Below are 25,602 nucleotides of genomic sequence, written 5' to 3' on the forward strand. Positions count from 1 at the left end.
AATGAATTCACCGAGCAACCCGCGCGAGTTATGTGGAATGGCCCCGCTCCCACACATAAAATTATCAAAAAGAAAAGAACCATATTTTAATTGTAAAATGAGTATTAGTGAAAAAGAAAACAATCATATTCCAATAAAATTTATGATTGTAAAATGAACCTTAGGAATGCCACTCAGCACCTTAGAGTTAGAAATATAAATATACATAAATATGTATATGCTTAAGTAGTGAAGTCATACGTATATGCAGATAACAAACATACTGGTGTCAACACTCAAGTATGCAAAACATACTTGAGTGAAATAAGAGGACACAGTAAAACAATTGCTGCAAGTCTAAACAAAAAGTAGACTATTTGGATGGTGCTGAGTAACATCACAAACACACATATTTACAATCTAAATATGTATAAGTTAATTCCAATTATTACTTTTTAGTTAAAAAAATAAATTATCTTCTGTTCGAAGACGTTGTTCTTATTTGAACACTTTATTGGAACTAAACTTATTAATTAATTTTACAATAATGAAACTTAAGAGCTAAAGTGCAATTCAGCAATTTTATTTTTTTGTTTATTCTTATTTTCTATTTTGCAACAACCAGCTTTTAATATCAATTCCTCAGAATTGGCACAATTTTTATTGTTAATAATAACTTCCGTCGACTGGTAAACAATTCCCCAGAATCGACATAACTTCCGCCAACTGGTAAGAATTGGCACAATTTGTTTGCTGAGCTTGTAATATTAATTTAGCAATAACTCCCGTTAACTCTTCCACCCTTAAATGCGTTCGTCCACGAGCGCTTTAAAAGTAAGGTAGATTATGTAATCTTGCTGTTGATGTTGGACTAATGTCTTTTGGGGCTGGTATCTCTGTTTCGGGATTCACGATTACTGTGGTTAATAATTTTTTATTTTTTGCTTTCCTAATAGCCAAAAGTGTTAAACTAAGTGTAATAAGAAAAGCAATAGAGATAGTAGCATTAGATACCCATGTTTCTCTTCGTATTCTATGAATTATTTTTATGTTCTTTAAATGTAGTTCTTGAAGTGACTCTAGAGATAATAGGTTAAGTCTCTTCTCTTCTATTGGAGATTCTTGTATTATGGCGGGTATAGGCGTCATATAAGATGCTTCCAGATTCTTATATACTTTTTCGTTGATTTTTATTGTAGTGTTGTCAAATCTTATAAGGAAGGTTCCACTTAGCTCATATCTCATGGATTCTGTTCTTATAGTTTCGTTTACATTATTGAGAAGAATAAGTCCTTCTGATATTTCTTCAATGCGTTGAACATGGTGAATATTACTGGTTGTGCAAGTTGGTCTTTGATTAGCCATGATATTTTTAATACATTTATCTTTACTTAGATCTATAATTTGATTTCTTTTACAAATTTCAATTTTATTATATTTTAAGCAATTATTATTTATTGCATATATTTCGTTTTCACCTACAAACATTTGTTTAAAAGTTAAATTTATAATAGAATCATTTTTAATAATTGGTTTTACAATAATATTATTATATAAAATAGGATTTGTCAAAGGAATTTTAATTATGTATAAGAGGTTTGTGTTATTACTTAATATATTAACATTTGCCAATTCTAAAGCTTCCTCTATATTGTTAAAGGGCATGTTTTCTTTTTTCAATTTTTCTATAGCAATAGTCATCTCTTCTTTATTTAATAGGAATGAATTTATAATGTTATTTTTAGCCCATTGTATGGCATACTTTATATTAACAATTGTTTCTTTTATCAATCTTACTTTATTTCTTAAAATTTCTATTTCTTCATTAATAAATGCTTCGTCCTTTCTTATTGCATTTGAAAAATCATTTACCAAGCCTGTAATGTTGTTCAGTCTGTTAGCGAAATCCGTATTTATTATCATTTGCTTCTCAGTATTGTCAGCTATTTCGTTTAGTGTCTTATAAATAAGTTCAGCGTCATCATGGTCGGGTGATCCTGCAATGAGCTTCCAAATTTTTCCTAAAGTATCTATTGATCTGACGTTCCTTTGTGGTGTCAATATCCTAAGAGTCGCCAACAGATCCAAGCTTTGATTTAGTTCAAGATACATGGTTGGATATAATGGATTTGTCTTTAAAATATTTTTATCGACGTATTTTTTTGTGTTATACAAACAGTCATAATATGATTCAAGATTAATTGGATGTATGAATTTAAAACTTCCGTCCTGAATTTTCCCGTAGCCGTTGGCTATAGTTACAACGTAGGAGTCAGTGTAGTTATGTATTTGAACCTCTGCTCTCAGCATTGGCAACAGAAATCTAAAAAGCCAAAATTAAAATATAAGTTTATTCTTTCTTTGCCTTTTGTCTATCCTAGCTCTTTATAAGATCTTTATGTACAATTCTGTTTGATTCTGTTAACACAGTACTTTTTCTGTTTTCTAAAACGATTTCCTCCTTATATCGAGGTGACAATTTCGTACCCAGTCTTCTATTGATCCTAACATATATTTTTTGTCCTTTTGGATAATCTTTAAATGGTTTTCTGCTTTTGTTATGAACCCTAATATCTTTCTCTTGTTTTTTTACAATTGCCACTATATTCTCTCTCCTAGCTCTTTCATATTGCTCTGGACTAGTAGATACTCTTCTTCCAAAGAAAAGTTCGATTGGCTTTTTTCCCGTAGTGGAGTGAATGGTGTAGTTGTACTCATAGACTGCTCTATCTAACAATTCTTCAAAGTTTCTATGTTTTTTCTCTGTTTTTAAACAACGCATAATTTCTCCTAAGGTCGAATGGAAACGCTCCACCTGTCCGTTTACTGAACTCTTGTATGGTGGAGTTTTGTATATTAGTATGTTTAGTTGGTCTTCTAGCATAAATTGGATTGAATCGGAATTTAGTGATTTTTCGTTGTCTAGCACAACAATTCTAGGTACTCCAAAATTAAAAAGTATTTTCCTCAGTGGTTCCCGAATATCCCCGATTGATCTTGATTTTATGGGCGTTGCCTGAACATACTTTGTGAGTTTATCTATCGCAGTGAGTATAAAGTTTTTTTCGGTAGTCCAAATATCTACATGAAGTATTTCTCCCGCATATTGAGGAACTGGAGTTGGTGATATATTGAATTTATTAGGATGACGGTCATATTTGGCTTCTTTACATATTTTACACTGGCTTATTATTCTGTTAAGTTTTTCACTCATTTTTGGAAAGTAGAAAGTTTCTATCAGCTGCATTTTATTCTCCCTAGCATTACGGTGTGCTCTATTATGAACTCTGATTATCTCTTCTTCCTGCCTTTCAGTGTCAGTTAAATCTTCTACTTTTGTCTGCGTATGTCTGACCCTATACTTTAAAAAATGAAGTGGATATATCGCCTGAATTCTCCCCAGTATACCCTCACAAGTAAACAACCCGTTTACAATAGATGGATTAAGGTATTTCTTCAGGATCCTTACTAATTCATCATCTGTGAAATTTGGAGCTGTTATAATATGTCTATGGTATTTTGGAAATGGTAACTTAAATTGGTATTCATTTGACTGGCCTAAAAGAATTAAAATTTGATTCTTAAATGCGTTAATAGGGCATTCCACTGAAGGAATCAGGTTTTCGCCTGAACTTTCATCACTATGTACCGTGGCTGTTAAAACATTTACATCTGCATCCCTATTACATGGAGGCCTCGAAAGGGCATCTGCTACCACATTACCCTTTCCGGGTTTATAATGGAGTTCGTAGTTGTACTCCTCCAGTATTGCTTTCCAACGCTTCATTTTTGCGTTGTTATTTTTATTGCTTAAAGCGTACGTGAGAGGCTGATGATCGGTATATATGATTACCTTAGCGCGACCATACAAATAGTTCCTGAGCTGATTTAAAGACCAAATAATGGCCAACATTTCCCTTTCATTGGCCGCATAGTTTTCTTCGGTCTTATTGAGGGATCTTGAAATGAAAGTGATTGGCCTATTTTCCTGGCTAAGAACGGCTCCTATAGCGTAGCTAGACGCATCAGTTGTAAGTTCAAAAGTTTTATTAAAATCTGGGAATGTCAAGATCACGTCCCTCGATGACAGTATAGCCTTCAGTTTATCAAAAGCTTCTCTTGCAGACATATCGAGTTCTATCTTTTTTTTGCTGGATTGGTTTCGGGACACACGACCCTCTTCCCCTCTTAAAAGGTTTGTCAGAGGTTTTGCTATTTTAGCATAATCCTTGACAAAACGGCGGTAATAACCGGACAAACCAAGAAAAGATCGAAGGTCTTTCAATGTATTGGGATAGGGAAAATTTACTATGGCCTCTACTTTTTTCGGGTTTGACTGTACCCCTTCCTGGGAAACGACAAATCCTAGAAATTCTACCTTGGTTTTAAAAAACTCACATTTGTCAAGCTGAACTTTCATGTTAGCTTGATGTAAGGTTTGAAAAATCTTATTGATATCACTGCTATGTTGATCCTCACTAGGGCTGAAAATGATTATGTCATCAATGTAGACATAACACCTAACTCCAATATGAGGGCGCAGAATTTCATCCAGTGCACGCTGAAATATTGCCGGTGCATTCTTGAGTCCAAATGGTAACCGAGTGAACTCGTATTTACCATTATTAATGGAGAATGCTGTTTTTTCTATATCCTTTGGCCGTAATGGTATTTGGTGAAAGCCACTTTTCAAATCTAACACTGTAAAATATTTACTTCTTCCCAATTGTGCTAGTACCTCATTGATTTCTGGTAAAGGGTATTTATCCGCTATGGTAATTGCATTTAACTTACGATAGTCGATGACCATACGAAATTTCTTTTCCCCACTAGCGTCTAATTTTTTTGGAACAATCCACACCGGTGAATTGTATGGGGATTTTGATGGCCTAATAATTCCATTTTCCAATAAAGCTCTCACCTGATCTTCTATTTCGTCTTTCAAGCCCATAGGATAAGGGTATGTCTTAGAGTAAATTGGGTCATCAGTCTTCGTCCGAATTTCTCCTATTATTTTTGTGGTATAAGTTAGTTTTTCGTCCGGAGTAGAAAAAAGATTAGCGTAAGTCGATACAGCTTTATTAAGCATGGCTTTTTGTCGTTGTGTCATGTGGTTAGTCCGAATTGAAGTCATATTAATGCTATCTGTTGGAAATTGTTTCAAAAAAATTTTCTTATCGTTTCCTAATTTCATATAGTTATGTTTGGTATAAATTATGGCGTCAAGGGTTTTGAGAGTGTCATTACCAAGGATGCCATGAAAAGTCCTTAGTTCTGGAAGTAAAAAAAACTTAATTGGTAAGTCCGTTCTTCCGAATAATGTGGCGTTCGTGTGAAATTTAATGTCTACTTTACCTGCAATTGAATTTGCATAAAAGTTTTTTTTGTTTGGAATGGGATTTTTTACAAGATCTGGTCGTATATAATTTTTGTTCGAGCCCGTATCGATTAGAATTTTAAGGATTTGTCCGTTGTCCCTCTTACACTCAAAATATGGAAGAGTGGACGAATTTAATCTAAAAAATGAATCTCGTCAACGTTGTCATAGTCGTAATCATGTAATGTTTGTTCGTGAGAAATGTCTTCTGTTGGTTCCTGGTAAATTTCGTCCGTGTCCTGCTTTTCCGTAGTATGGTCAATCTCGGCTCTTAAGTGAAAGTTTCTGCTTTGTTTCCGGGCTTCTGTATTCTGTAGTGGTGGTGGTCGTTTGCCAAGGAATCCATTGTTTGAAGGTCTGTTCATGTAATTAATATTTTTCGTCCTAATACTTTGGTCCACGTCCATGGGCTCAGGCCTTGGTGGTGGTTTCGGTGCAAAAGGTCTTGGTGGTATATAATTTTGATATTGGTTATATTTAGGAATAGCAACTTGATGCTGATAATTTCTCTGTCCTTGGTTGAACATATCTCTTCCTTGAATTGTATCTGGAATTCTATTAGGTCGAGGTGGCGATGGAATGTATGCCAACTCAGGATGAAAATTATTCTGATTTCGTAAAGCAGATTGATTTCGTGAAGAATAAGAAGGAAGTTGGTGTCGCGAAGAATATAGAGTAGATTGATTCCTTGAAGGAATGGTACTAAAGTTCCTATTTGATCTCAAGTTATGAGCATAATTTGTCCTAAAATTCTGATTCTCTAACTTTAAACATAAATGCAAAGCATTGGGCAAATCTGTAGGTTCCTTTATTGCGAGAAGTCTTGGTAAATCGCCTTTTAGGCCTCGAACAAAGGTGTCCAAAGCTTTGTCCCTATACGTCTGAGTAAGTAGACACATAGATTCATGTCCTACATCTATTGAACTTATTTTATTTAATATCAAGGACAAATGATTATACACTCTTTGATAAAAATCTTGTATTGTTTCTGCACCTTGAATCAGAGAAGTCATCTGATATTCCAAAGTGCTGACGTCCCTCTTGTCTGCATAATGCATAGTAAGGCAACGTGAGATACTGTCCCAGTTGAGAGGTGTGTTATATGACTCAAGTATGGCGTCCGCATTGCCAATGACCTTATTCCTTATAGTATTCAATATGCCAAAATACTTTGGTGTACCCTTAAGATGTTGGTATATGCCTAGTATTCTATCAACAGATTTTCTCCAGGAACTGTATTCCCCTGGTTGACCAGAAAAGTCCCTAAGACATCTAACGACGTCTGGTATCTTATCCAAGTCACTCAAAGTTCCCCTGTGTTGAGGGTCAATCACTTGATCCTGATTAATTTGAGCAGCAGAAATCCTAGCCTGCTCCTGAAGAGTCTCAGTTATTATCCTCCTAATTTCTTGTTGTAATTCCGCCATATTAACTCCCTGATTCTGTGGCGCATTCAAGACAGCTGGCCTAACAAGGTTGTTTGGGTTTGACATTATTAAATTTAACAAGGACCTCACTATGTTCGTCAAAAAAAAAATTTTTCCGTAAAAAAATGTTTTTGCAGAACTTATTTGTAATTTGTATGCGAATGAGTTAAAAGGTTTCTCGAACAGGCACAAATATACAAAACAACAAAACAAACGAGGCAAACAAACACTTAAGAACTTCAATGAAAATAAATTTGCATGCTATTGATTGTAATCTTCTTGTAAATTTCAGTTATAAATTTTAATTTCTTTATTTTTAAATAATAACAAAAATTTTACTTCATATTAATATTTCGTTAATTAATTTTTTTAATTTTATAATATTCTTTTTTTTTTTAAATAACTTTATATATTTTATTTGTATTTATTATTTAATTTATATTCACTTTTATCAAAAAACAGTTTTTGAACTTATCTTTTTCTTTGTTTTAATTAATTTCTTCAATAATAATATTTTAATTCACTTTCTTTTTTTTTTCAAAAAACAACTTTTTAATTTTCTTTTCCTTTTTTTGTTATATACTTAAATTTAAACTTACAATAACATCAGCATCGCGTTCTCCTAATTGGTGATTAGTTGGTGACTCCAGTTGTTCCTTTTTATCCCACGAACGGGTGACTCAGGCCTTCGGTACACACTTCACAAGAAAAGGACGGCGATGGGTTATTGGTGTTGTTCTTTGGAACCCAGTCAGGAACAAATTTTTAAGTGTAGTCGGATGTAATGGCTCCTATGGAGGTTTTTATTTTACACACTCACTTTTTAATTTCTTTTTAAAAAATTACTATTTTTTTAATACGATTATCCTGCTGGGCCCCACGTTGGGCGCCAGTTAATTCCAATTATTACTTTTTAGTTAAAAAAATAAATTATCTTCTGTTCGAAGACGTTGTTCTTATTTGAACACTTTATTGGAACTAAACTTATTAATTAATTTTACAATAATGAAACTTAAGAGCTAAAGTGCAATTCAGCAATTTTATTTTTTTGTTTATTCTTATTTTCTATTTTGCAACAACCAGCTTTTAATATCAATTCCTCAGAATTGGCACAATTTTTATTGTTAATAATAACTTCCGTCGACTGGTAAACAATTCCCCAGAATCGACATAACTTCCGCCAACTGGTAAGAATTGGCACAATTTGTTTGCTGAGCTTGTAATATTAATTTAGCAATAACTCCCGTTAACTTATATACTAAGGCTATATTTAAGACCTAAAGATCTAAGAAAAGCCAGTTGTGGCTGAACCGCGAAGGGCGACTGGCAAAAGTCGCAGAAACTCCGTAATCTAAATTTGCAATAAAAGTTTCCATAAACTTAATAAAAAGTATTTATTATTTAGAGGAAGGATATTAAAAGGGGTTATGGCCGCAACTCGAGGTTTCAAAAAATAGACGGAAACCATAACTGGGGAGTCTATAGAAACCATAACTCGCGCAAACAATGTCGCTGAACCCGACCACATATGCAACATAAACAAAATAATGTGAGTCGGAGCAACGGCCAGCCGTTTCTGTTGTGTCGCAAGCGTTGGAATTCTGATCGGAAATATGCTGAGTCGGTTTTACAGACCACAAACCCATGGCATGATCTTTATGTACTTCTTATGTATTTAGGTTTAGATTCATATTTCCATTTATGTACTTAGCTTTAGTCTTTTATTCTTTCCATTCTTATAATCAGTTTTGTCCAGACAATTGTTTAATAAAGAACGATTGACTTTACTCCGGCACGCCGCCGTTAATATTTGATGTATTGATTTACACTGTTGAGCCACAAGGCCAATAGTCCAACAAAGGGGACGAAGTCAAGTCTCCCAACCTAAACATCCTAAAGCTAATTAGAATCAAGAAGTAGCTGAGACGTGTCAGCAACACCCGCCGCTGGACCAAGGCATCATCACTGCTCCAGAGGGAAAGTGAACCACATATAACTTACATGCTTACTTGTAGTACTCGCAAGTACTTGTGTAAGCTAACGCAACAGTTCACACACCTCAACCAAAATATGATAGTAACCCAACACCCCACATGCGCAACGTTTTAACTAATGCAACAGTTCACACACCTCAACCAAAGTATGACGGTAACCCAACACTCCACACGCGCAACGCTTTTCAAGAGATACCAGAGCAGCGATTGGCGTTTCCGTGGGAAACGCCTATTCAGCAAAGAATGGGTCACGTTGCTGGCACACGGGCTTAGCTTTAGTATTAGAACTAAGAATAATTTTTAAGTCAGTTGTAAATTAAGTTTCAACAAATAAAGACCGTTCACCGGATAAAAATTGTTTTTTTTAAAAACAACCGTGACCGGGTAAATTAACTTGTATTTACCTACAATTAGTTTTGTTTGCGGCTTAACTGATAACGCATATGCTGTGACCATTGAAATTTCATAAGTATTAATTAACAATATGGAACTTGACAACGTAAGTATATTATTAAATATTTTGTTTCTTTTCGTTGAATGTATTAATATTTGCAGTCATTTACCAAACGTTAGTTTTAATAGCAGTTTAAATAATAGTGTCATACGAGAAAAAATTATTAAAGGCGAATTGAAAATATCTAAAGTTACTGGAAAAAGCAAAGTTTTGGAGGTATATGGAATAGTAGTTAGTGAAGTAAATGAACAAATTCCAAATATTGTGGCGTGCAAAACGTGCTTCAATATATTTAAGCACTGCAAAAAATCAACCTCGAACTTATTGAAACACAAGTGCTTTATAAATTATTCAACAAATAGTAACAGCAAAAATATCAATAAAGTGGATATAAGCGCAGAACGTAAACAAGAAGCACTGGAAATTATAACTGAATGGGTCATAAAGAACTGCAGGCCATACAAAATAGTTGAAGAAAGTGGGCTACATAAATTATTGCAATATTTTGCTCATCTTGGTGTGTCATATGTCCAGTATATCAATGTGCAAAGCGCGCTGCCGCATCCGACTACAATATCAAGAAAGATAGAAAATCAGCCCTATCATAGAATCCGTCGTAGACAGTTTTTCGTAGAAACTAAGAAATTTTAATCATACAATTCGAATAGCTCCGAACGCACATTCGAAATTCGTAGAGTAGCATTCACTGAATACACTCGTAACGTCAAATCTTACCGTTTCGTACAATTTTTCTACGACAACGTTAGACTAACGGACAAAAATTAGAAGTAGTAATAAAAAGAAAATTTAAAAGGAGAAAAATACGAAAGCTGTAAAATGTAAGTCCTATATTAACTGAACTATAAACAAAAAGGAATTTTTTAAGTATATGAACTTTTATTTGATTTTTACAGGTACAAAGTTGTAACAACACGTCAGCAGTATGCCAGTTTGTTGGAGCTAATAAAGGAGAAGGCAGAAATTGCTCAGGGGTTCTCCAAATGCTCGAAGGAAGAGGTAGTCGAGTTTTGGCAAAATGTTGCGAAGCAGCTTAATAGTATAGGCCCACCAACCAAAGATGTATCAAGCTGGAAAAAGGTAATAAAGGGCTGTATATAAGTACATTAACCGTTTGCACAACATATTTTTATTTCAGGTGTGGTTAGATTGGAAGGCTTATATAAAGCGAAAATTGTCAGAAAACAAGAGGGAGCAAACAACAACTGGCGGTGGTTATAGCGGCCACTTAATGAGATGGAAGAAGAAGTAATCAGACTGACCGCTTTAGAGACCAGCACACACGGTATCCCAGGCACAGTAAGTGTGGGACTACCTACATATTTTAACAATGTTAGAACCGACCTTGGATATTGCAAATTTTATGGATATGGACTGACAACAGATCTTTGGACAGATAATTTTTTAAGGAAAAATTATTTGGCGGTAACAGTACAATACATTAAAAATGGAAATATTATAAACAGACTTCTTGGCTTGCGATCTATGGGCGAAGAAAAAAATACAAGTAAGTAATTTTCGAAGATTTAAAAACACGTTTCTATCACGCAAGTTAACGCCTCCTATACCACACACCACTAACCCAGTATGTAAACAATTAACCATAGATTAATAGCGCAAGCCACTTCCCAAAAATAAACAATAAATATAAGCGCTTACCATTAGCGAAAGTGTCAAACATGTCATTGACACTTTGCTAATGGAGGAAGTGGACACCACATATCACGTATGGTCCGCTTTCAATAGAATTAAGACATGCGTAGAATTAACCTAAGATTTAAGCTTCACTTATGAATGTAGTCGTAAGCAGATTCTGTATAAATATTGAAATTAATAAAGTTTGTTTTTAGTTTTTTATCCGTGGTGCATTGCGCGACAAGGATCACAATAAAGACTCACATTTTTTAAAAAGCTTTTGCTATTGAAGCAAAAGTTAATTTGCATACCTAGTATGTATCAAACATTTCAACCACTTTTTGCCTTTTATGCTATTATAGTTTTATGATAAAATCGACCAAGATCTTGATTAAGATTAATACAAGAATATAACTTTGATGTATTAACTACAGAAAATAGCAAACAAATAGAATTTTCTTAAAATAAATTTAGAAATAGAACTGAATTCCTTTTAAGAGTAACAGCCAAATAAAAAAAATAGATCGACAGAATGTGCAGCTAAACATTTTGCCTACAAATACAAGTTAACGCCACCCATACCACACACTACTTACCCAGTATGTAAACAATTAACCATAAGTTAATACCACACACCAATTCCCAATAAATAAAGAATTAATAGAAGCACTTATGTACCATTAGCGAAAGTGTCAAATATGTCATTGACACTTTGCTAATGAAGGGAGCGGCCGTCACCTAACACTTATGGTCCGCTTTCCATAGAATTAAGCTATACATAGAATCCTAAGCTTCACACATATTAAGAATTAAGCTAGGGTTATGAATGTAGTAGTAAGTAAATAAGTTATAAATAAGAAAAGATGAATAAAGAGAGATAGATTTGGATTGAAACACCAAGCAAGGTAGTTTAATTTTTTAAAAACCTTCCGCGCTTCGTGCGAAAGTTAAGTTACACACATATTAGAATTTGAATATGAATCTCCGAATTCATTTTGTGCTTTTATAAAACTGTACGAAAACAGTCAACGCTAGAACAGGTAATGTTTTAGTCACATGACCAATGATGTTATTTTTTTGTTGGAAATAGATACATGCATGAAAAGTAGTCAGTTGTGTTTAAAAGGGAAATTCCAAAAAATTGCCTGAGTGATGCTGCCCCTTTCAAGGATATTTTTAACAAATTTCAACACATTAATAAACATATTTTAACCCCTTTAAAAGGAGTTTTCATCAAAAAATGCCCTACCTACTTTGGGTTTGGGTACATATGAATCAGTACATATGGTTAGTTGAAAGTTGAAAAAGGACACATAGCCTTCCAAGAATAGACAATCCCATTTTTCCTTTTGTATTAATTTCAGGTATAAATATCCATATGAAAGTCTCCGAAATCCTTGAAGAGTTCAACCTGGGTCTTGACGATAAAGCAATTATTGTGACAGACAGAGGATCCAATATGGTTCCGGTCATACTGCCATCTGTTCTGTGTGAATCATTTGCTTCATAATGTAATTCAGAAATCGATTGAAGAGACTGACGATATAGCGAAACTGGCCCGTTCTTGCACAAAGCTTGTCAAATATTTTAAAAAGTCTGGTCACAACTCGTCTTTAAGAAAAACTTTAAAAAGCTTTTCACCAACGCGATTCAATACTATTTATTATTTGCTCATCTCTATACAGAGAAATTGGGCCAAAGTATTAAGTATATTACAGCAGGAAAATAATCTACACAAAATAAGCAGTATTCAGCTAAATACTTGGACGCTTTAATTGTTATTTTGGAGTATTTCGAACAAGCGTCTAAAAAATTAGAGGGAGAAAAATACGCTACAATTCATCTCGTACATGTTTTAATTCATAGGTTACAAAAAGTTTGTATTGTTACCATCACCGATTCCGAACTTATCAAAGAATTCAAGACAAAGTTGTGCACATTTATACAGTCTACAGTCATCGAAAACCTAAGAACTATTCATAAAATTGCACTTTTTCTATTCGTTCCTGCAAAACTTCTATTAAAAGTGAATGTAAGCGGTTAATGGCAGAATTCACTGCAGATGCATTATATACTGAGCCAGATTCTACGCCGTCGTGTTCTACAGATTTTGTTCAAACAAGACAAACGCTTAATGTTGAAAGCAAAATTATCAGGGAAATACAAAAGTACGAGAGCACTGACGTCGAATTTTACGATGATTTCGATATTGTACGGTGGTGGGACGGTCATAAAAGTGATTTCCCAATTTTGTATAAACTGAGCTGTCGAATTTTAGCAACTCCAGCATCCTCAGCTCCGTCTGAAAGAGTATTTTCAGTCGCCCGGAATATTATCACCGAGAAACGCTGCAGTATTAGTTGTAATGACAGTGCAATAAACAAGATAATGTTCTTGCATTCCAGCATAGATTAAAATTATATTTAAAAAACCAGAATTCGAGTTCATTTAATTTATGATCTTTATCTTTGAAAAGCGTTTCATTTCAAGTGTGTACTTTCTTTTCTTAAGTATTCTGAAAGATTACACTTATTTTTGTCTAATAAATATACCATAAAACTTTCTTTAACATTAAAATTTTAACTAGTTCTCATTAATATGCAAAAAAGGCATTCGCTGAAATAACTACATATGCAAATATACATATACACATATTTTTTTACATAAAATAACACATTATTTGCGCAGCAATTGTTGGAAACATCAAAAATATCTTCGATGTATTGTTCATACATACATAGTAGGTAGAACATATTTAGCCAAACAAAATTACCAACAATAAGCAGTTCTATGAAAATACTCAAGTACTTGCAAGTAGAGTTCTGTACTTCCGAATACTTTTCAGGCAATGTAATTGTCGCTTGCAAGGCAAGTACTACTTGTCTTGCCGTTGATCGGTTTCTTAGTTATGCTGAAAACAAGCCCGTAAACGCAATTCCGGCCCAGCTGTTTCAATCAAACTAATGAGAACCCCATGTAAACGAAAAGTTCCTTCCTTCCGTATCGTAGTAACGTAGATTTTATTTCACGATTATTAAAAATTTCCGTAATTTCGACCCAGCTGATTGCTCTCTCACCACGCAGTGTTGCCAAGCAGTACATTTCGAAATCATTTACAAAATAAACTTAGAAAAATGATAATTTTTGTTAAAATAGCTTAAAAATACTGTTCAATAATGTTAATTATAGATAAATGAACTATTTGCATTTGTTGGTTTTTGGCTTTGGTTTATTAAACAATGAAAAATTGTAACTGATAACGCGGATGTGTGAAAAAGTGTGTAAGCAAAAATATCAATGGCAACATTGTGTCGATACAAGCAGATGCATATGCATATATATTTATAAATTTGTGTACAAACATATTAAACGCGGAAATGGCGCTGAACGATGAGCATCTTGTATCCCTAGTACAAGATAAAAAGGAACTCTACGACAAGAGCAATCCTCTATATAAGTTCCAGAGAAGGAAAACGATGATATGGGAACAGATCGGAAAGTAGCTGCGCACAAGTGGTGAGTGGGAGCTATATTTACTAGTATTTCAAATTTCATAACAAAGTTATTTTAAAGGTGAGGTATGCAGACGGAGGTGGTTAGCTCTTCGCGATCGGTTTGGCAGAGAAGCCAGAAAATCAGAAGCACCATCAGGCAGTGGAGCAGACTACCAGAGGCCGTGGCCGTGGTATCTGCTTGAAAGCATGTCATTTTTAAGGCCGCATGTTATTCCTCGACCGTAAGTATAGTTGGAATATTTTTATAAAGCGATAACTAATAATGTTTTTTTAAAGAATTAGGTGCTCACAAAATGTGTGCCCAGAAGTAGCTTCGCTTACGCATTCAATTGCTACTTCTATGCTCTCACCGTTGCCACCAATAGTGCCAGAAGAAGAGTTTTTGATGATGTAGATTCACCATTGCCATCAACATCAGCGACATCTCCACCCCAGTCACAGCAACCTAGCGGAAAAAAACGCGGCAGAAGTGCTGAGGTTGAGAATGGCATCTTGGAAGCAATCGATCTCTTGAAAAAGAGATGCCTAGAAAAAGAAAATAAATCAAACAACTCGGCGGACTCATTCGGTTACATGATTGGCTCAATGGTTGCCAAAATGAGTGCAGCTAAGCAAGCCCGGGCCATGCAGAGAATCCTGGAGGTGATATTTAAAATAGAGCAGGAGCCGGAATGAGGGTTCGTAGTTTTTTTTTCTTGAAGAATGAAAATATTTCCAAATATTTTCAACTGCATAAATTTAGAGTTGGACTTTATATTTGTAAGTATAATTATGTGCATATATAAATTGCATATCTAAAAGTTCGTAAATAAAATGCATAAATAAACAAACATAAATAATAAAATAATTCATTATATATATATTTGTTTCACTTCACATGTCTTTCAATTTTATATGTAGGTTCCGCCAATGGAAAGGTCTATGCCATCTTGGTATGGTAAAGCTCCTTCATTTATGAAATAATCAGCAAGCCTATCGCGGATAATAAATGCATTTGTTGAGGCTCTCCTAATTGTAGTCCGTATACGTGGTAATGACGATTCACTATTAATTTCTCGTCGCCATTCCCCACAATGAACGATGTTGCCTGGTTCTTGTCGATCAACATAATTTTCAGGGCAATACCAACGATTGTGATCGTTTTAAAATTATAAAATTGTGTAAAACAATGCAGGCTAGCACAACTTTTTCGCAATTTTTAGGGTCACATTCAATCGTGGTGCGAAGAGTTCTCCATCGCGCCGTTAATATTCCAAAGCTGTTCTCTATTATTCTACGCGCTCTTGAAAGGCGATAATTAAAAATCCGCTTGGTTCTTGGTAAGTTAAAACCGGGATATGGACGCATCAAGTTTGTTCTCTATGGGAATGCAGCATCACAAACGGCCATCAGAACGATGCTAAAGAATTTTTTATAGTTGTAATACATCGAACTTGACTTGGCTGGACATTTGATTGCAACATGCTTGCCATCGATTGCTCCAACACAATTTGGAATGTTCCACATATCAAAAAAATCCTTCGCAATATCCCTCTACTGGGATTCTGTAGGTTCGCTAACGTAAACTGGAGAAAGTAGGCGCCAGATAACTTCACAAGTTTCCTGTATTATTTCGCGCACAGTCGTTGCACCTAACTTATAACTCCATGCAATGCTCTTCACAGATACACCTTGTGACAAATATCTAAACAACCAATAAGAAATAAATATTAATCGACTTGAAGCCTCGCTTTCGCAATATGCATACAGCAAAACTAAAGATAGTCTTTCCTCAGGACCAATCCGCTGTTTTGGCTTCCTCAAGGAACTGCTCACTAATTTTAAAAGCAGCTCATACACAGGCGGGGGCATCCTTGTGTGTGAAAACAATTCATCAGGCTCCAATGTTTTCATTCGGCGGAACACTTGGATTTGATAACCAATTATGCCCCAATTCCTATTTAATGACCGAACTTTATACCTTCTGCACTTTTTTTGGTCCTTGTACTTTTTATATAAAATATATAGTTGAAATAAATTAAGAAATAAATCGCAAATTTCGATGTCTTCTTCATCCATCTTGTCACCGATGTATTTTGTAAATATTGTTTGTATGTACAATATGTAACCAACTAAAACAGCTGTTATCTACGGGAAATAGTTTTGCTCAGTTTTGTGCACGGTAAGGGCATGCGGTAAGGAAATTCCTTCACTGTTTTCAGCATTACACATACACCAAATGATTTGTATTTGCCCGCACTTAAAGAGAGGAGAGACAAAGAGAGTAAGTAATTGCACTGCCAACAAATGTCTTGTTGAGCTATTCAAATGTATTTGTGCAGCCTTTTATTAGGTATAGGCACGGTTGCCGAACCTGGTATTTAGTTACCAAACGTGGTAACTTTTTTCGCCTTTGGTAACTTGGCAACTTTAATTTGCGTTTGGTAACTATTTCTGCTACATAGTTTTGGTATAAAACAAAAATTGATTATCAGACATTGATAATGCAAATAATTTTGATGATCTGACTGTTCATTGTGAATTTGCACAAGCAAATGAAGAAGAGCTTACCTCCGATTAAAATATTATAAATCGATCCACAGATGCATTGTTGAACTATGCAAGGTTTAGTTACCATTAACATGTTGACTGTTATCGGTATATGCGCCCTTATAAGCTGTCAGTTGCTTGCAATTGTAGTTGAACGCAACTCTGATCGCTAACATGTGCCTGGAATGTTCATACACATCACTAATAGCGCGCAAATTATTTCTGGCGAAGAAAATTATTATTTGACGAAGAAAATGGAGAGGTAAGTACCTATTAATCAAAATTAGTTAAGGTACACAATTAATTATTACTCTACATTTTTTTAGATTCGTTGTTAAACAAAAGAAAGGCGAAATTAATAGCTGCGGAAATCAGGAAAAAGATGAGGCCGTCTCAAGTAAAAGGTTTGTACCTAAGTGTGTGAATATTTCTCTAGCATTGTTTTCACGAATATGTTTTAGTGATAAAACTACACCACGACGAAAATTTCGCTCAGAATGGAAAGAAACCTTTTCCCGGCTGGAGGAAAAGGAGGATAAGGCATTCTGCAAAGTATGCGAAAAGTTTTTGGTCAACCACTTCACCCATTTAACAAGCCATAGCAAAAAGCCTACACACATTCAACTAGAGCCGCAAAAAAAGAATCAGGTAAAACTACATTCGTACGTAAGTGGTGAACAGGATAATCTTTCCAGGAAAGTCAGCAATGCAGAACAAATTTTGGTAATGTTTATTGCTATGCAGAATCTTCCATTTTTGCTGATGGATTATTTACCAAATTTATTAACGGCATGTTGCCCAGACTCAAAAATTGCGAAAGCGTTGAAAAGTGGACGAACAAAATCCACTCAACAGTCTCCGACTATCACTCAACGCGAACGGTTGTGATTTATCTGAGTGCGCATAAATATTCAGCGAATAACTACCAAAGACTACAAACTGGTAAAACCCACAAAACAAAAGAACAAACAAGCAAAACAATAACAGCATACCATATTGTCAAACAAACAAACAACAATAACACAAACCCAAATAAACGTGCAGCTGCACTATGAACAACTAAAAACTAAACAAGGAACAAAGTAAAATAACAATTACACAAGCGATAACAGAAACAAAGTAGAAAAATGGACGATCCACCGGATCGAGGAAAAGCAAACAACCAGCTCGTTTTCACAACGAACAAAAACAAAACACTGAAAAATAATACTAACGCACCAAAATACCTAGTTATATCAAGAATCGAAAACACAGAAACGCTAGTACAAGTGTACCCCTTCCTAATAAAAAGGGTTATCGACTCAGTGTGCGGTGGAGAGGTAGAATTGTGTAAAAAAATAAAAAGTGGAAATATTTTAATAAAAACGAAAACTCATGCACAAGCAACAAAACTAATTACTCTCACATCATTTACACCCACCATAAAAGTGGAAGTCACAGAACATAATACCCTAAACACCACAAAAGGTGTTATTTTCTCAAGGGAATTGAAAGGGATACCAGAGGAAATAATCAAAGAAGAACTGAAACACCAAAATGTAAGTGAAGTAAGAAAAATAATGAAAAAAATGGACCAAAGTTTAATCGAAACCGGTTTACTAATCATCACGTTCGACCATCCTACACTGCCAGACGACCTACTTATCGGCTACGAAAAAGTAAAACTAAGACCATACATCCCACTTCCCCTTCGATGCACCAAATGCTTAAGATACGGACACTCACAAAGAGTATGCAATAATACTCAAGTATGCGTAAACTGTGCAAAAGCCTCCCACACCGACCCTGAACTAAACGAGAAGTGCACTAACCCCACTGCCTGCAGCAGTTGCATTCAGCAAGGAATTAACAACACAAACCACAACGCCTTGAATAAAACATGTCCAATATTCATAAAAGAAAGGGAAATACAAGCCATCATAACACTAGAAAAAGTGGATAGACGAAAAGCAATCACTACATACGAAGACCCTCACCCACAAAACACTTCATACGCAAAGAAGGCAGCAATTATACCAACATCACTTCCAACACAACCCACAACTCACACACCAATAACAATCAGAACACCAAAAATTGACAAAACGCAAGCAACCAGCTCCAACAACACCAACAATAATCCATCAAACTCATCAAACTTACCACATAATTCGCCTCCACCACATACATCGGCCTCCACGCAAAGAGAACAAACCGACTACTCAGACGTCTTACTAAACAACACCATTACGCCGGAAAATACCATACAAAAAATTGTGAAAGAAAACAAAATCAGAATCTTGCCAAAAAATATATCCAACTTTTTCGCTTGTGCTTGTGGCAACCGTGCACCAAACAATCATTCTACGTCGAACGCTCAAGTCGAACGGCTACATTCAACACTACTGGAAATCGCGCGGTCTATAGCAAGCGAAAAAGAAACCAGTGCAGAAGAAGAAATATTCCAAGCAGTAAAGGATTACAACAAAACAATACACTCGTTAACAAACGAAAAACCCCTAAACATATTTTTTGACAGAAGTAAGTATCCTGAAATAAAACAGAGAATCCAAGAAAAACAGGACAAAATGCTAAATTATCATAACAAAAATAGGCAACAAAAAACATACACCCCAGGACAAATAATATATGAGAAAAGCAGTCGACGAGATAAATATACAAAGAGATACATCCAACATCAAGTAAAAGAAGATCGTGAGGACACGATCTTAACAACCAGAGGGAAGATTATACACAAAGATAACATCAGACAAAATGTTCAAACTACTGATACTCCTATGCATAATGCAGACCATGAAGGCACAGGAGCTAACCGATCTAAAAAATAAAAAATATATACTCACCGAGACGGATCCATCCTTTCTCTACAAGGATGAGGACTATTTATTCCATAATATTAATTTAACGAAAATACTAAAACCATACAATGAAATAAAAGCAATGCTAAAACAAGAAACCACACATAGAGCCGCAGATTTAGCACTAACAAACAGAATAGAAATATTTAAAAATTAACTCATAACCACAAGAGCAAAAAGAAGTCTAAACTTCCTAGGCTCAGCTTTCAAGTTTTTGACAGGAACTCCAGACCATGATGACCGTCAATCAATACAACAAACACTGAATGAAAGAATAAAGAACAATAACGCGCAACGAGTAATAAATTCAAACTTTGAAAAACTTATTGAAAATTTTAACCCCAAAACCCTTGAACATCAGATGTTACTACAAGAAATCCATAAAGAACTATTAGACCTAACCACCACCATTAATTTTGCAAGAAACGCAAACTTTTATTCTGCTGCAATAAATATTGAAGAGGTAGAAAAAATAATTATGTCCGAGAAAATACAAATACCTATAATAGATATACTAGAATACTCAACAGTACACATAGGAAGATATGATGAAACCTCATCTATAAATATCCAATTATAACAAATCAATGTGAAACCTTTGACGTCACATCTTTATCTTATCGACATGGAAAACTCGAACTAGACTCACTTATAGCCTCATGTGATAAAACATTTCAAAGAATAAATAAGTGTAAAAATAATTTAAGCAAATATATATGTGGCAACCACTTGTTATTTTGTCGGCGTTTAATTACAATCTGCGGCTCGGATCTCTAAATGCAACTCTTTCAAACAGCTGTTTATTAATCTTACATTCCTTTTTCATTACTTTTTACTATTTTAACAATAAGACATATCAAATAAAATTTCTTTCTATTCCTGGATTTTGGCCTGTAAGCACGTGTTTTGCTACATATATGTAAGAAACAAACAAGAGACAATTGCACTTATCCATTAGTATAAGCTAACGCAACAGTTCACACACCTCAACCAAAATATGATAGTAACCCAACACCCCACATGCGCAACGTTTTAACTAATGCAACAGTTCACACACCTCAACCAAAGTATGACGGTAACCCAACACTCCACACGCGCAACGCTTTTGAAGAGATACCAGAGCAGCGATTGGCGTTTCCGTGGGAAACGCCTATTCAGCAAAGAATGGGTCACGTTGCTGGCACACGGGCTTAGCTTTAGTATTAGAACTAAGAATAATTTTTAAGTCAGTTGTAAATTAAGTTTCAACAAATAAAGACCGTTCACCGGATAAAAATTGTTTTTTTTAAAACAACCGTGACCGGGTAAATTAACTGGCGCCCAACGTGGGGCCCAGTCGCAAGTGCTAAAACGAAGGAAAATTTCCAAGGCCCCTAAGTAGTGGCGGAATATCCTTCGACGCGAGTGAAAAAAAGAATACAGTTCTAAAGGCCCCTCAAGCAGTGGCGGAACAATCTTCAACACTTCAGCACCAAAAATAGCAGTAGGCGACTGGGCAGCCACAACCTGGAGGAACGCTTCAGTCGGTGGACACAAAGCGTGTGCGGATACAGGACCCGGAGTCATCGCGGGAAGAACCCTCAGAACAAAACGGATAAGTCCTGCCCGTCACCTCACAGGATGGAGATCTATTTATTTGTGTAAGTCTTTAAGTTCAATATAGTTTGTAAGTTTAAGAAAATCAATGTAGTTAAACAACAAGTGAAGAAAAATCAAGAGAAATTTCATATAAGAAAAAAAATTCCAAAAAGAGAAATTTTTTAAGAAAATCAATGTAGTTAAACAAAAAGTGAAGAAAAAATCAAGAGAAATTTTATATAAGAAAAAAAAAAATTCCAAAAAGAGAAATTTTGTAAGAAAATTAACGCAACAAAAGTGAAGAAAAAATCAAGAGAAACTTTATATAAGGAAAAAATTCTAAAAAGAGAAATTTTGTAAGAAAATTAACGCAACTAAACAAAAAGTGAAAAAAAAAAATCAAGAGAAATTTTATTTAAAAAAAGAAATCCAAAATGCCTGACGACAACATATCTTCGATACTCCGACCTTCCGTGCTGAACACTGGCACCGCGGCCAGCAGCAGTGCAATGACAGGATTAGAAGAGACAATCCGTAGGGTAGTAAAAAATATTTTTGAAAGTGAAGGACAGAAGCTAGTGAACAATATAGTGAACCCTAACTATGAATTCCTTAATTTGAGGGACGAACCCGTAGTTGCACAAGGAACCACAGATTCGGACCGTGTCCCAGAAATAGCTAGGACAATAAGAGAATTTTCAGGAAATCCAAGTGAGTTTAGCTCCTGGAAAAAAAGTATAGAGAGACTTTTAGAATACTATGGTCAGTATCAGGGGACTCCGAGATATTTCGGGATACTTATGACAATAAGGAACAAAATTGTAGGTCATGCAGACGAAGTTTTGGAATCTTACAATATTCCATTAAATTGGACGGCTATTCGCTCCTGTTTAACTTGGCACTATGCTGATAAACGAGATCTAAAAACTCTCGAGTACCAACTTTGTAGTTTGGTTCAGGGACGTTTACAGATTCGGGATTTTTATCAACTAGTTTATTCCCACCTGTCCTTGATATTGAACAAAATATCTTGTATGGAGGAGAGCCCAGAAGCTATAAGAGTCTTAACGAACATGTATAGAGAAAAAGCTCGAGATGCCTTCATAAATGGACTCAACGGCGATATGCCAAGGCTTCTAGCGGTAAAGGAACCAAAGGACCTCCCACATTCACTTCATCTATGTGAAATCCTCGAAAACCAAGTAAACTTTTCCCCTCATAATAGGTCAAACAGACAGGCACCTCCAACACCTGTAAAGTTAAATGGACAAAGGAATATGCCTCTAAATACGCGAGCATCCTACCATGTTCCTCGACCATATTACCCACAACAAACCCCTCCACCTCTAGCACCCAGAAATATGTCACAGTACTACCAAAGGACTTCTCCTGTTCAATTTGGTTGGAATACACAACGAACTTCTCAACAGTATCCTACATCCTTTCAACCGCCAACTCAACCATGGCTTTCTCAACCTTACCCTCAGGTCAGAAATACATTCACACCCCCTCGCCCAATAGCTCCAAAACCATTACCGAGACCGGAACCCATGGAAATTGATCGTTCCATGCAATCTAAGGCAATTAATTACATGAATAGACCAGGACCAAGTAAACCAGCTGAAAAGAGGCCATCCAACACTTCTCATCAAATACCATACAAGTTTCAGAGGAACTTTCATATTGAAAGTGAACGGCAACAACAGGAAGTCCAACAGGAAGGATACGAACAAGAATGTACACCTACAATGGACGAATATGAGACGGCATTGAATCATGGATATAATCCGCAGTTGTCTCAGGAACATGAAACCTCAGCTGACTTTACGGATATACATTTTTTAGAATGACGTGTTCTTCGTTACCGTACATAGAGTGTCGGACGAAGAACGGAAAAATCATTAAGATATTACTAGATACTGGTTCTAGTAAGAATTATATTCAGCCAAATCTTGTTTTAAAGCCTCTTCTTAATGAACAACCCTTCTTCGCAAACTCCATAGCCGGAAAAATAGAAATCACCCATCACACCTTGGTAAATCTTTTCGGGAAAAATGATACAAATTTAAAATTCTTCCTACTCCCAACATTAAATTCTTTCCACGGAATTCTTGGTAACAATAGTCTAAGAGACTTGTCTGCTATTATAAATATCCACGATAATACACTAAAAATTGGTAACAATACAGTTATTAAAATTAAACAAAAATTCTCAGCGGACGTTAATAAAATTGATATTAGGACTGAACACATGACATTGCAGCAGAAAAATGACATAAATTATTTAACAAGAAAATATTCCAAATTATTTTCGGAACCCAATGCAAAGCTTACCTATACCACCACAGTAGTTGGGGAAATTAAAACTCTTTCGGACAGCCCAATTTATTCCAAATATTATCCCTATCCTTTAGCTATGAGAGACTTTGTAACCCAAGAGATTGAAACCTTACTAAGAGATGGAATCATTAGACGATCAAGATCTGCATACAATTCACCTATTTGGGTAGTACCCAAAAAACTAGACGCCTCCGGACAGAAAAAATATAGACTTGTTATCGATTACCGAAAATTGAACGCAGTGACAGTAGCGGACAAATACCCTATACCTGAAATAAATGAAATAATCTCGCAACTAGGAAGTAGCCAATTTTTCTCTGTTCTCGACCTCAAAAGCGGCTTCCACCAAATTCCTTTGAAGGAATCGGACATGAAAACAACTACACTTTTGAACTGCCTTTCCCCAGTTTTCACAGACATACTATAACCAAAACTCACTATTCCACCCAGGACTTAATAGACATTTTTAAACAACGTTTAGACCCAGCTCTTGTTAACGGACTCTACACAACAGAAAATATTATGGGTAAAATTCAAGAAATGTATCCACTACATTTCAGAAACATTAAAATCCGTTTTACACAAACTTTATTACAGGATATCACAAACGAAACCGAACAAGAAGAAATAATACTAACTGAGCACCAACGAGCTCATAGAAATAGCCGTGAGAATAAAACTCAAATTCTAAAAAAATACTATTTCCCTAGCATGAACTCCAAAATAGAGAAAAAGGTCAAACAGTGCTCAACTTGCCTTCAGCAAAAATACGATAGACACCCCCCAAAGCCAGAAATCCAAGCCACCCCGATTCCACAAAACCCTGGAGAAATCGTCCATATAGACATTTACTCCACAGAAAAAAGGTTCATTCTCACTTCTGTTGACAAATATTCCAAATACGCACAAGTAAAAATAATCCCATCCCGAGCAGTAGAGCACATAAAGGATCCAATACGTGAGCTAATGATTGCATTTGGAATTCCCAAACTTGTTGTAATTGACAATGAGAAATCACTGAACTCCGCCTCAATTTCATCACTATTGAAGGATCAAATGAACATCGAAGTATATGTTACACCGCCTTACGCTAGCACGACAAACGGACAAGTGGAGAGATTTCACTCTACTCTCTCTGAAATTATGAGATGCTTAAAATCCGACAACAATAGTCTGACTTTCGAGGAACTACTTTTTAAATCTGTTAAAGAATACAACTCGACAATTCATTCAACCACCAAGAAAAAACCCTTAGAAACATTTTTCGGTACCAGAGTTACCACAGACCCCCAAGAGTTAGAAAGACATAGACAACAAAATATAGAATTACTTACAAAGAAGCAAATAAAGGACCTTGGCTATCACAATAAAAACAGGAAAAAAACGAAAGATTACACCGTAGGTGAAGAGATATTTGTCAAAATAAATAAAAGATTAGGCTCTAAACTATCATCAAGATACAAGAAGGAAATAGTTGCAGAAAATAATAGGACTACAGTCAAAACCCAATCAGGCCGAACTGTTCACAAAAGTAATATTAGAAGTTAGCCTTACCACCCAAAGCGTACTTGGTTCACCAGGCTTCATAACAAGAAGAAAAATCACCAAAAGAAAAAAAAAAACAGAAAAAAAAAAGAAAAAGAAAAAGAAAAGGACAAAGAAAAAAATATATTTTAATTATAGAAAATTAAAGCTTGAACTGAATTTCTTCATATTAATTTAAATTCCCATCCATCGAATTAAATTAATTTCAAGAAATGAAACCAAATTTAGTTCTATTAAATTGAATTAATTTTGATACAATTAAAATCAAAGGAATTTTAATATGATTAGATTCAATTTGAAAATAATTAATGTAATCTTTAGTGAATAAGAAAACCGAGTAAAATGCCATAGGC

The 25,602-nt window shown here is 35.1% G+C and overlaps 1 protein-coding gene across 1 annotated transcript; it reads right to left on the minus strand.

Moving 5' to 3' along the window:
* Positions 1–546: 546 nt before the first annotated feature.
* Positions 547–9,225, minus strand: LOC128864340 (uncharacterized). The gene is made up of 2 exons (XM_054103952.1): positions 7,383–9,225; positions 547–2,302 (listed from the first exon to the last, which is right to left on the minus strand). Exons 1-2 carry the CDS (start codon positions 7,394–7,396, stop codon positions 808–810), a joined length of 1,509 nt encoding a protein of 502 aa, XP_053959927.1. The 5' UTR covers positions 7,397–9,225; the 3' UTR covers positions 547–807.
* Between the last annotated feature and the right edge of the window lie 16,377 nt (positions 9,226–25,602).

The sequence above is a fragment of the Anastrepha ludens genome, chromosome 5, assembly GCF_028408465.1.
Source record: "Anastrepha ludens isolate Willacy chromosome 5, idAnaLude1.1, whole genome shotgun sequence".
NCBI lineage: Eukaryota > Metazoa > Arthropoda > Insecta > Diptera > Tephritidae > Anastrepha > Anastrepha ludens.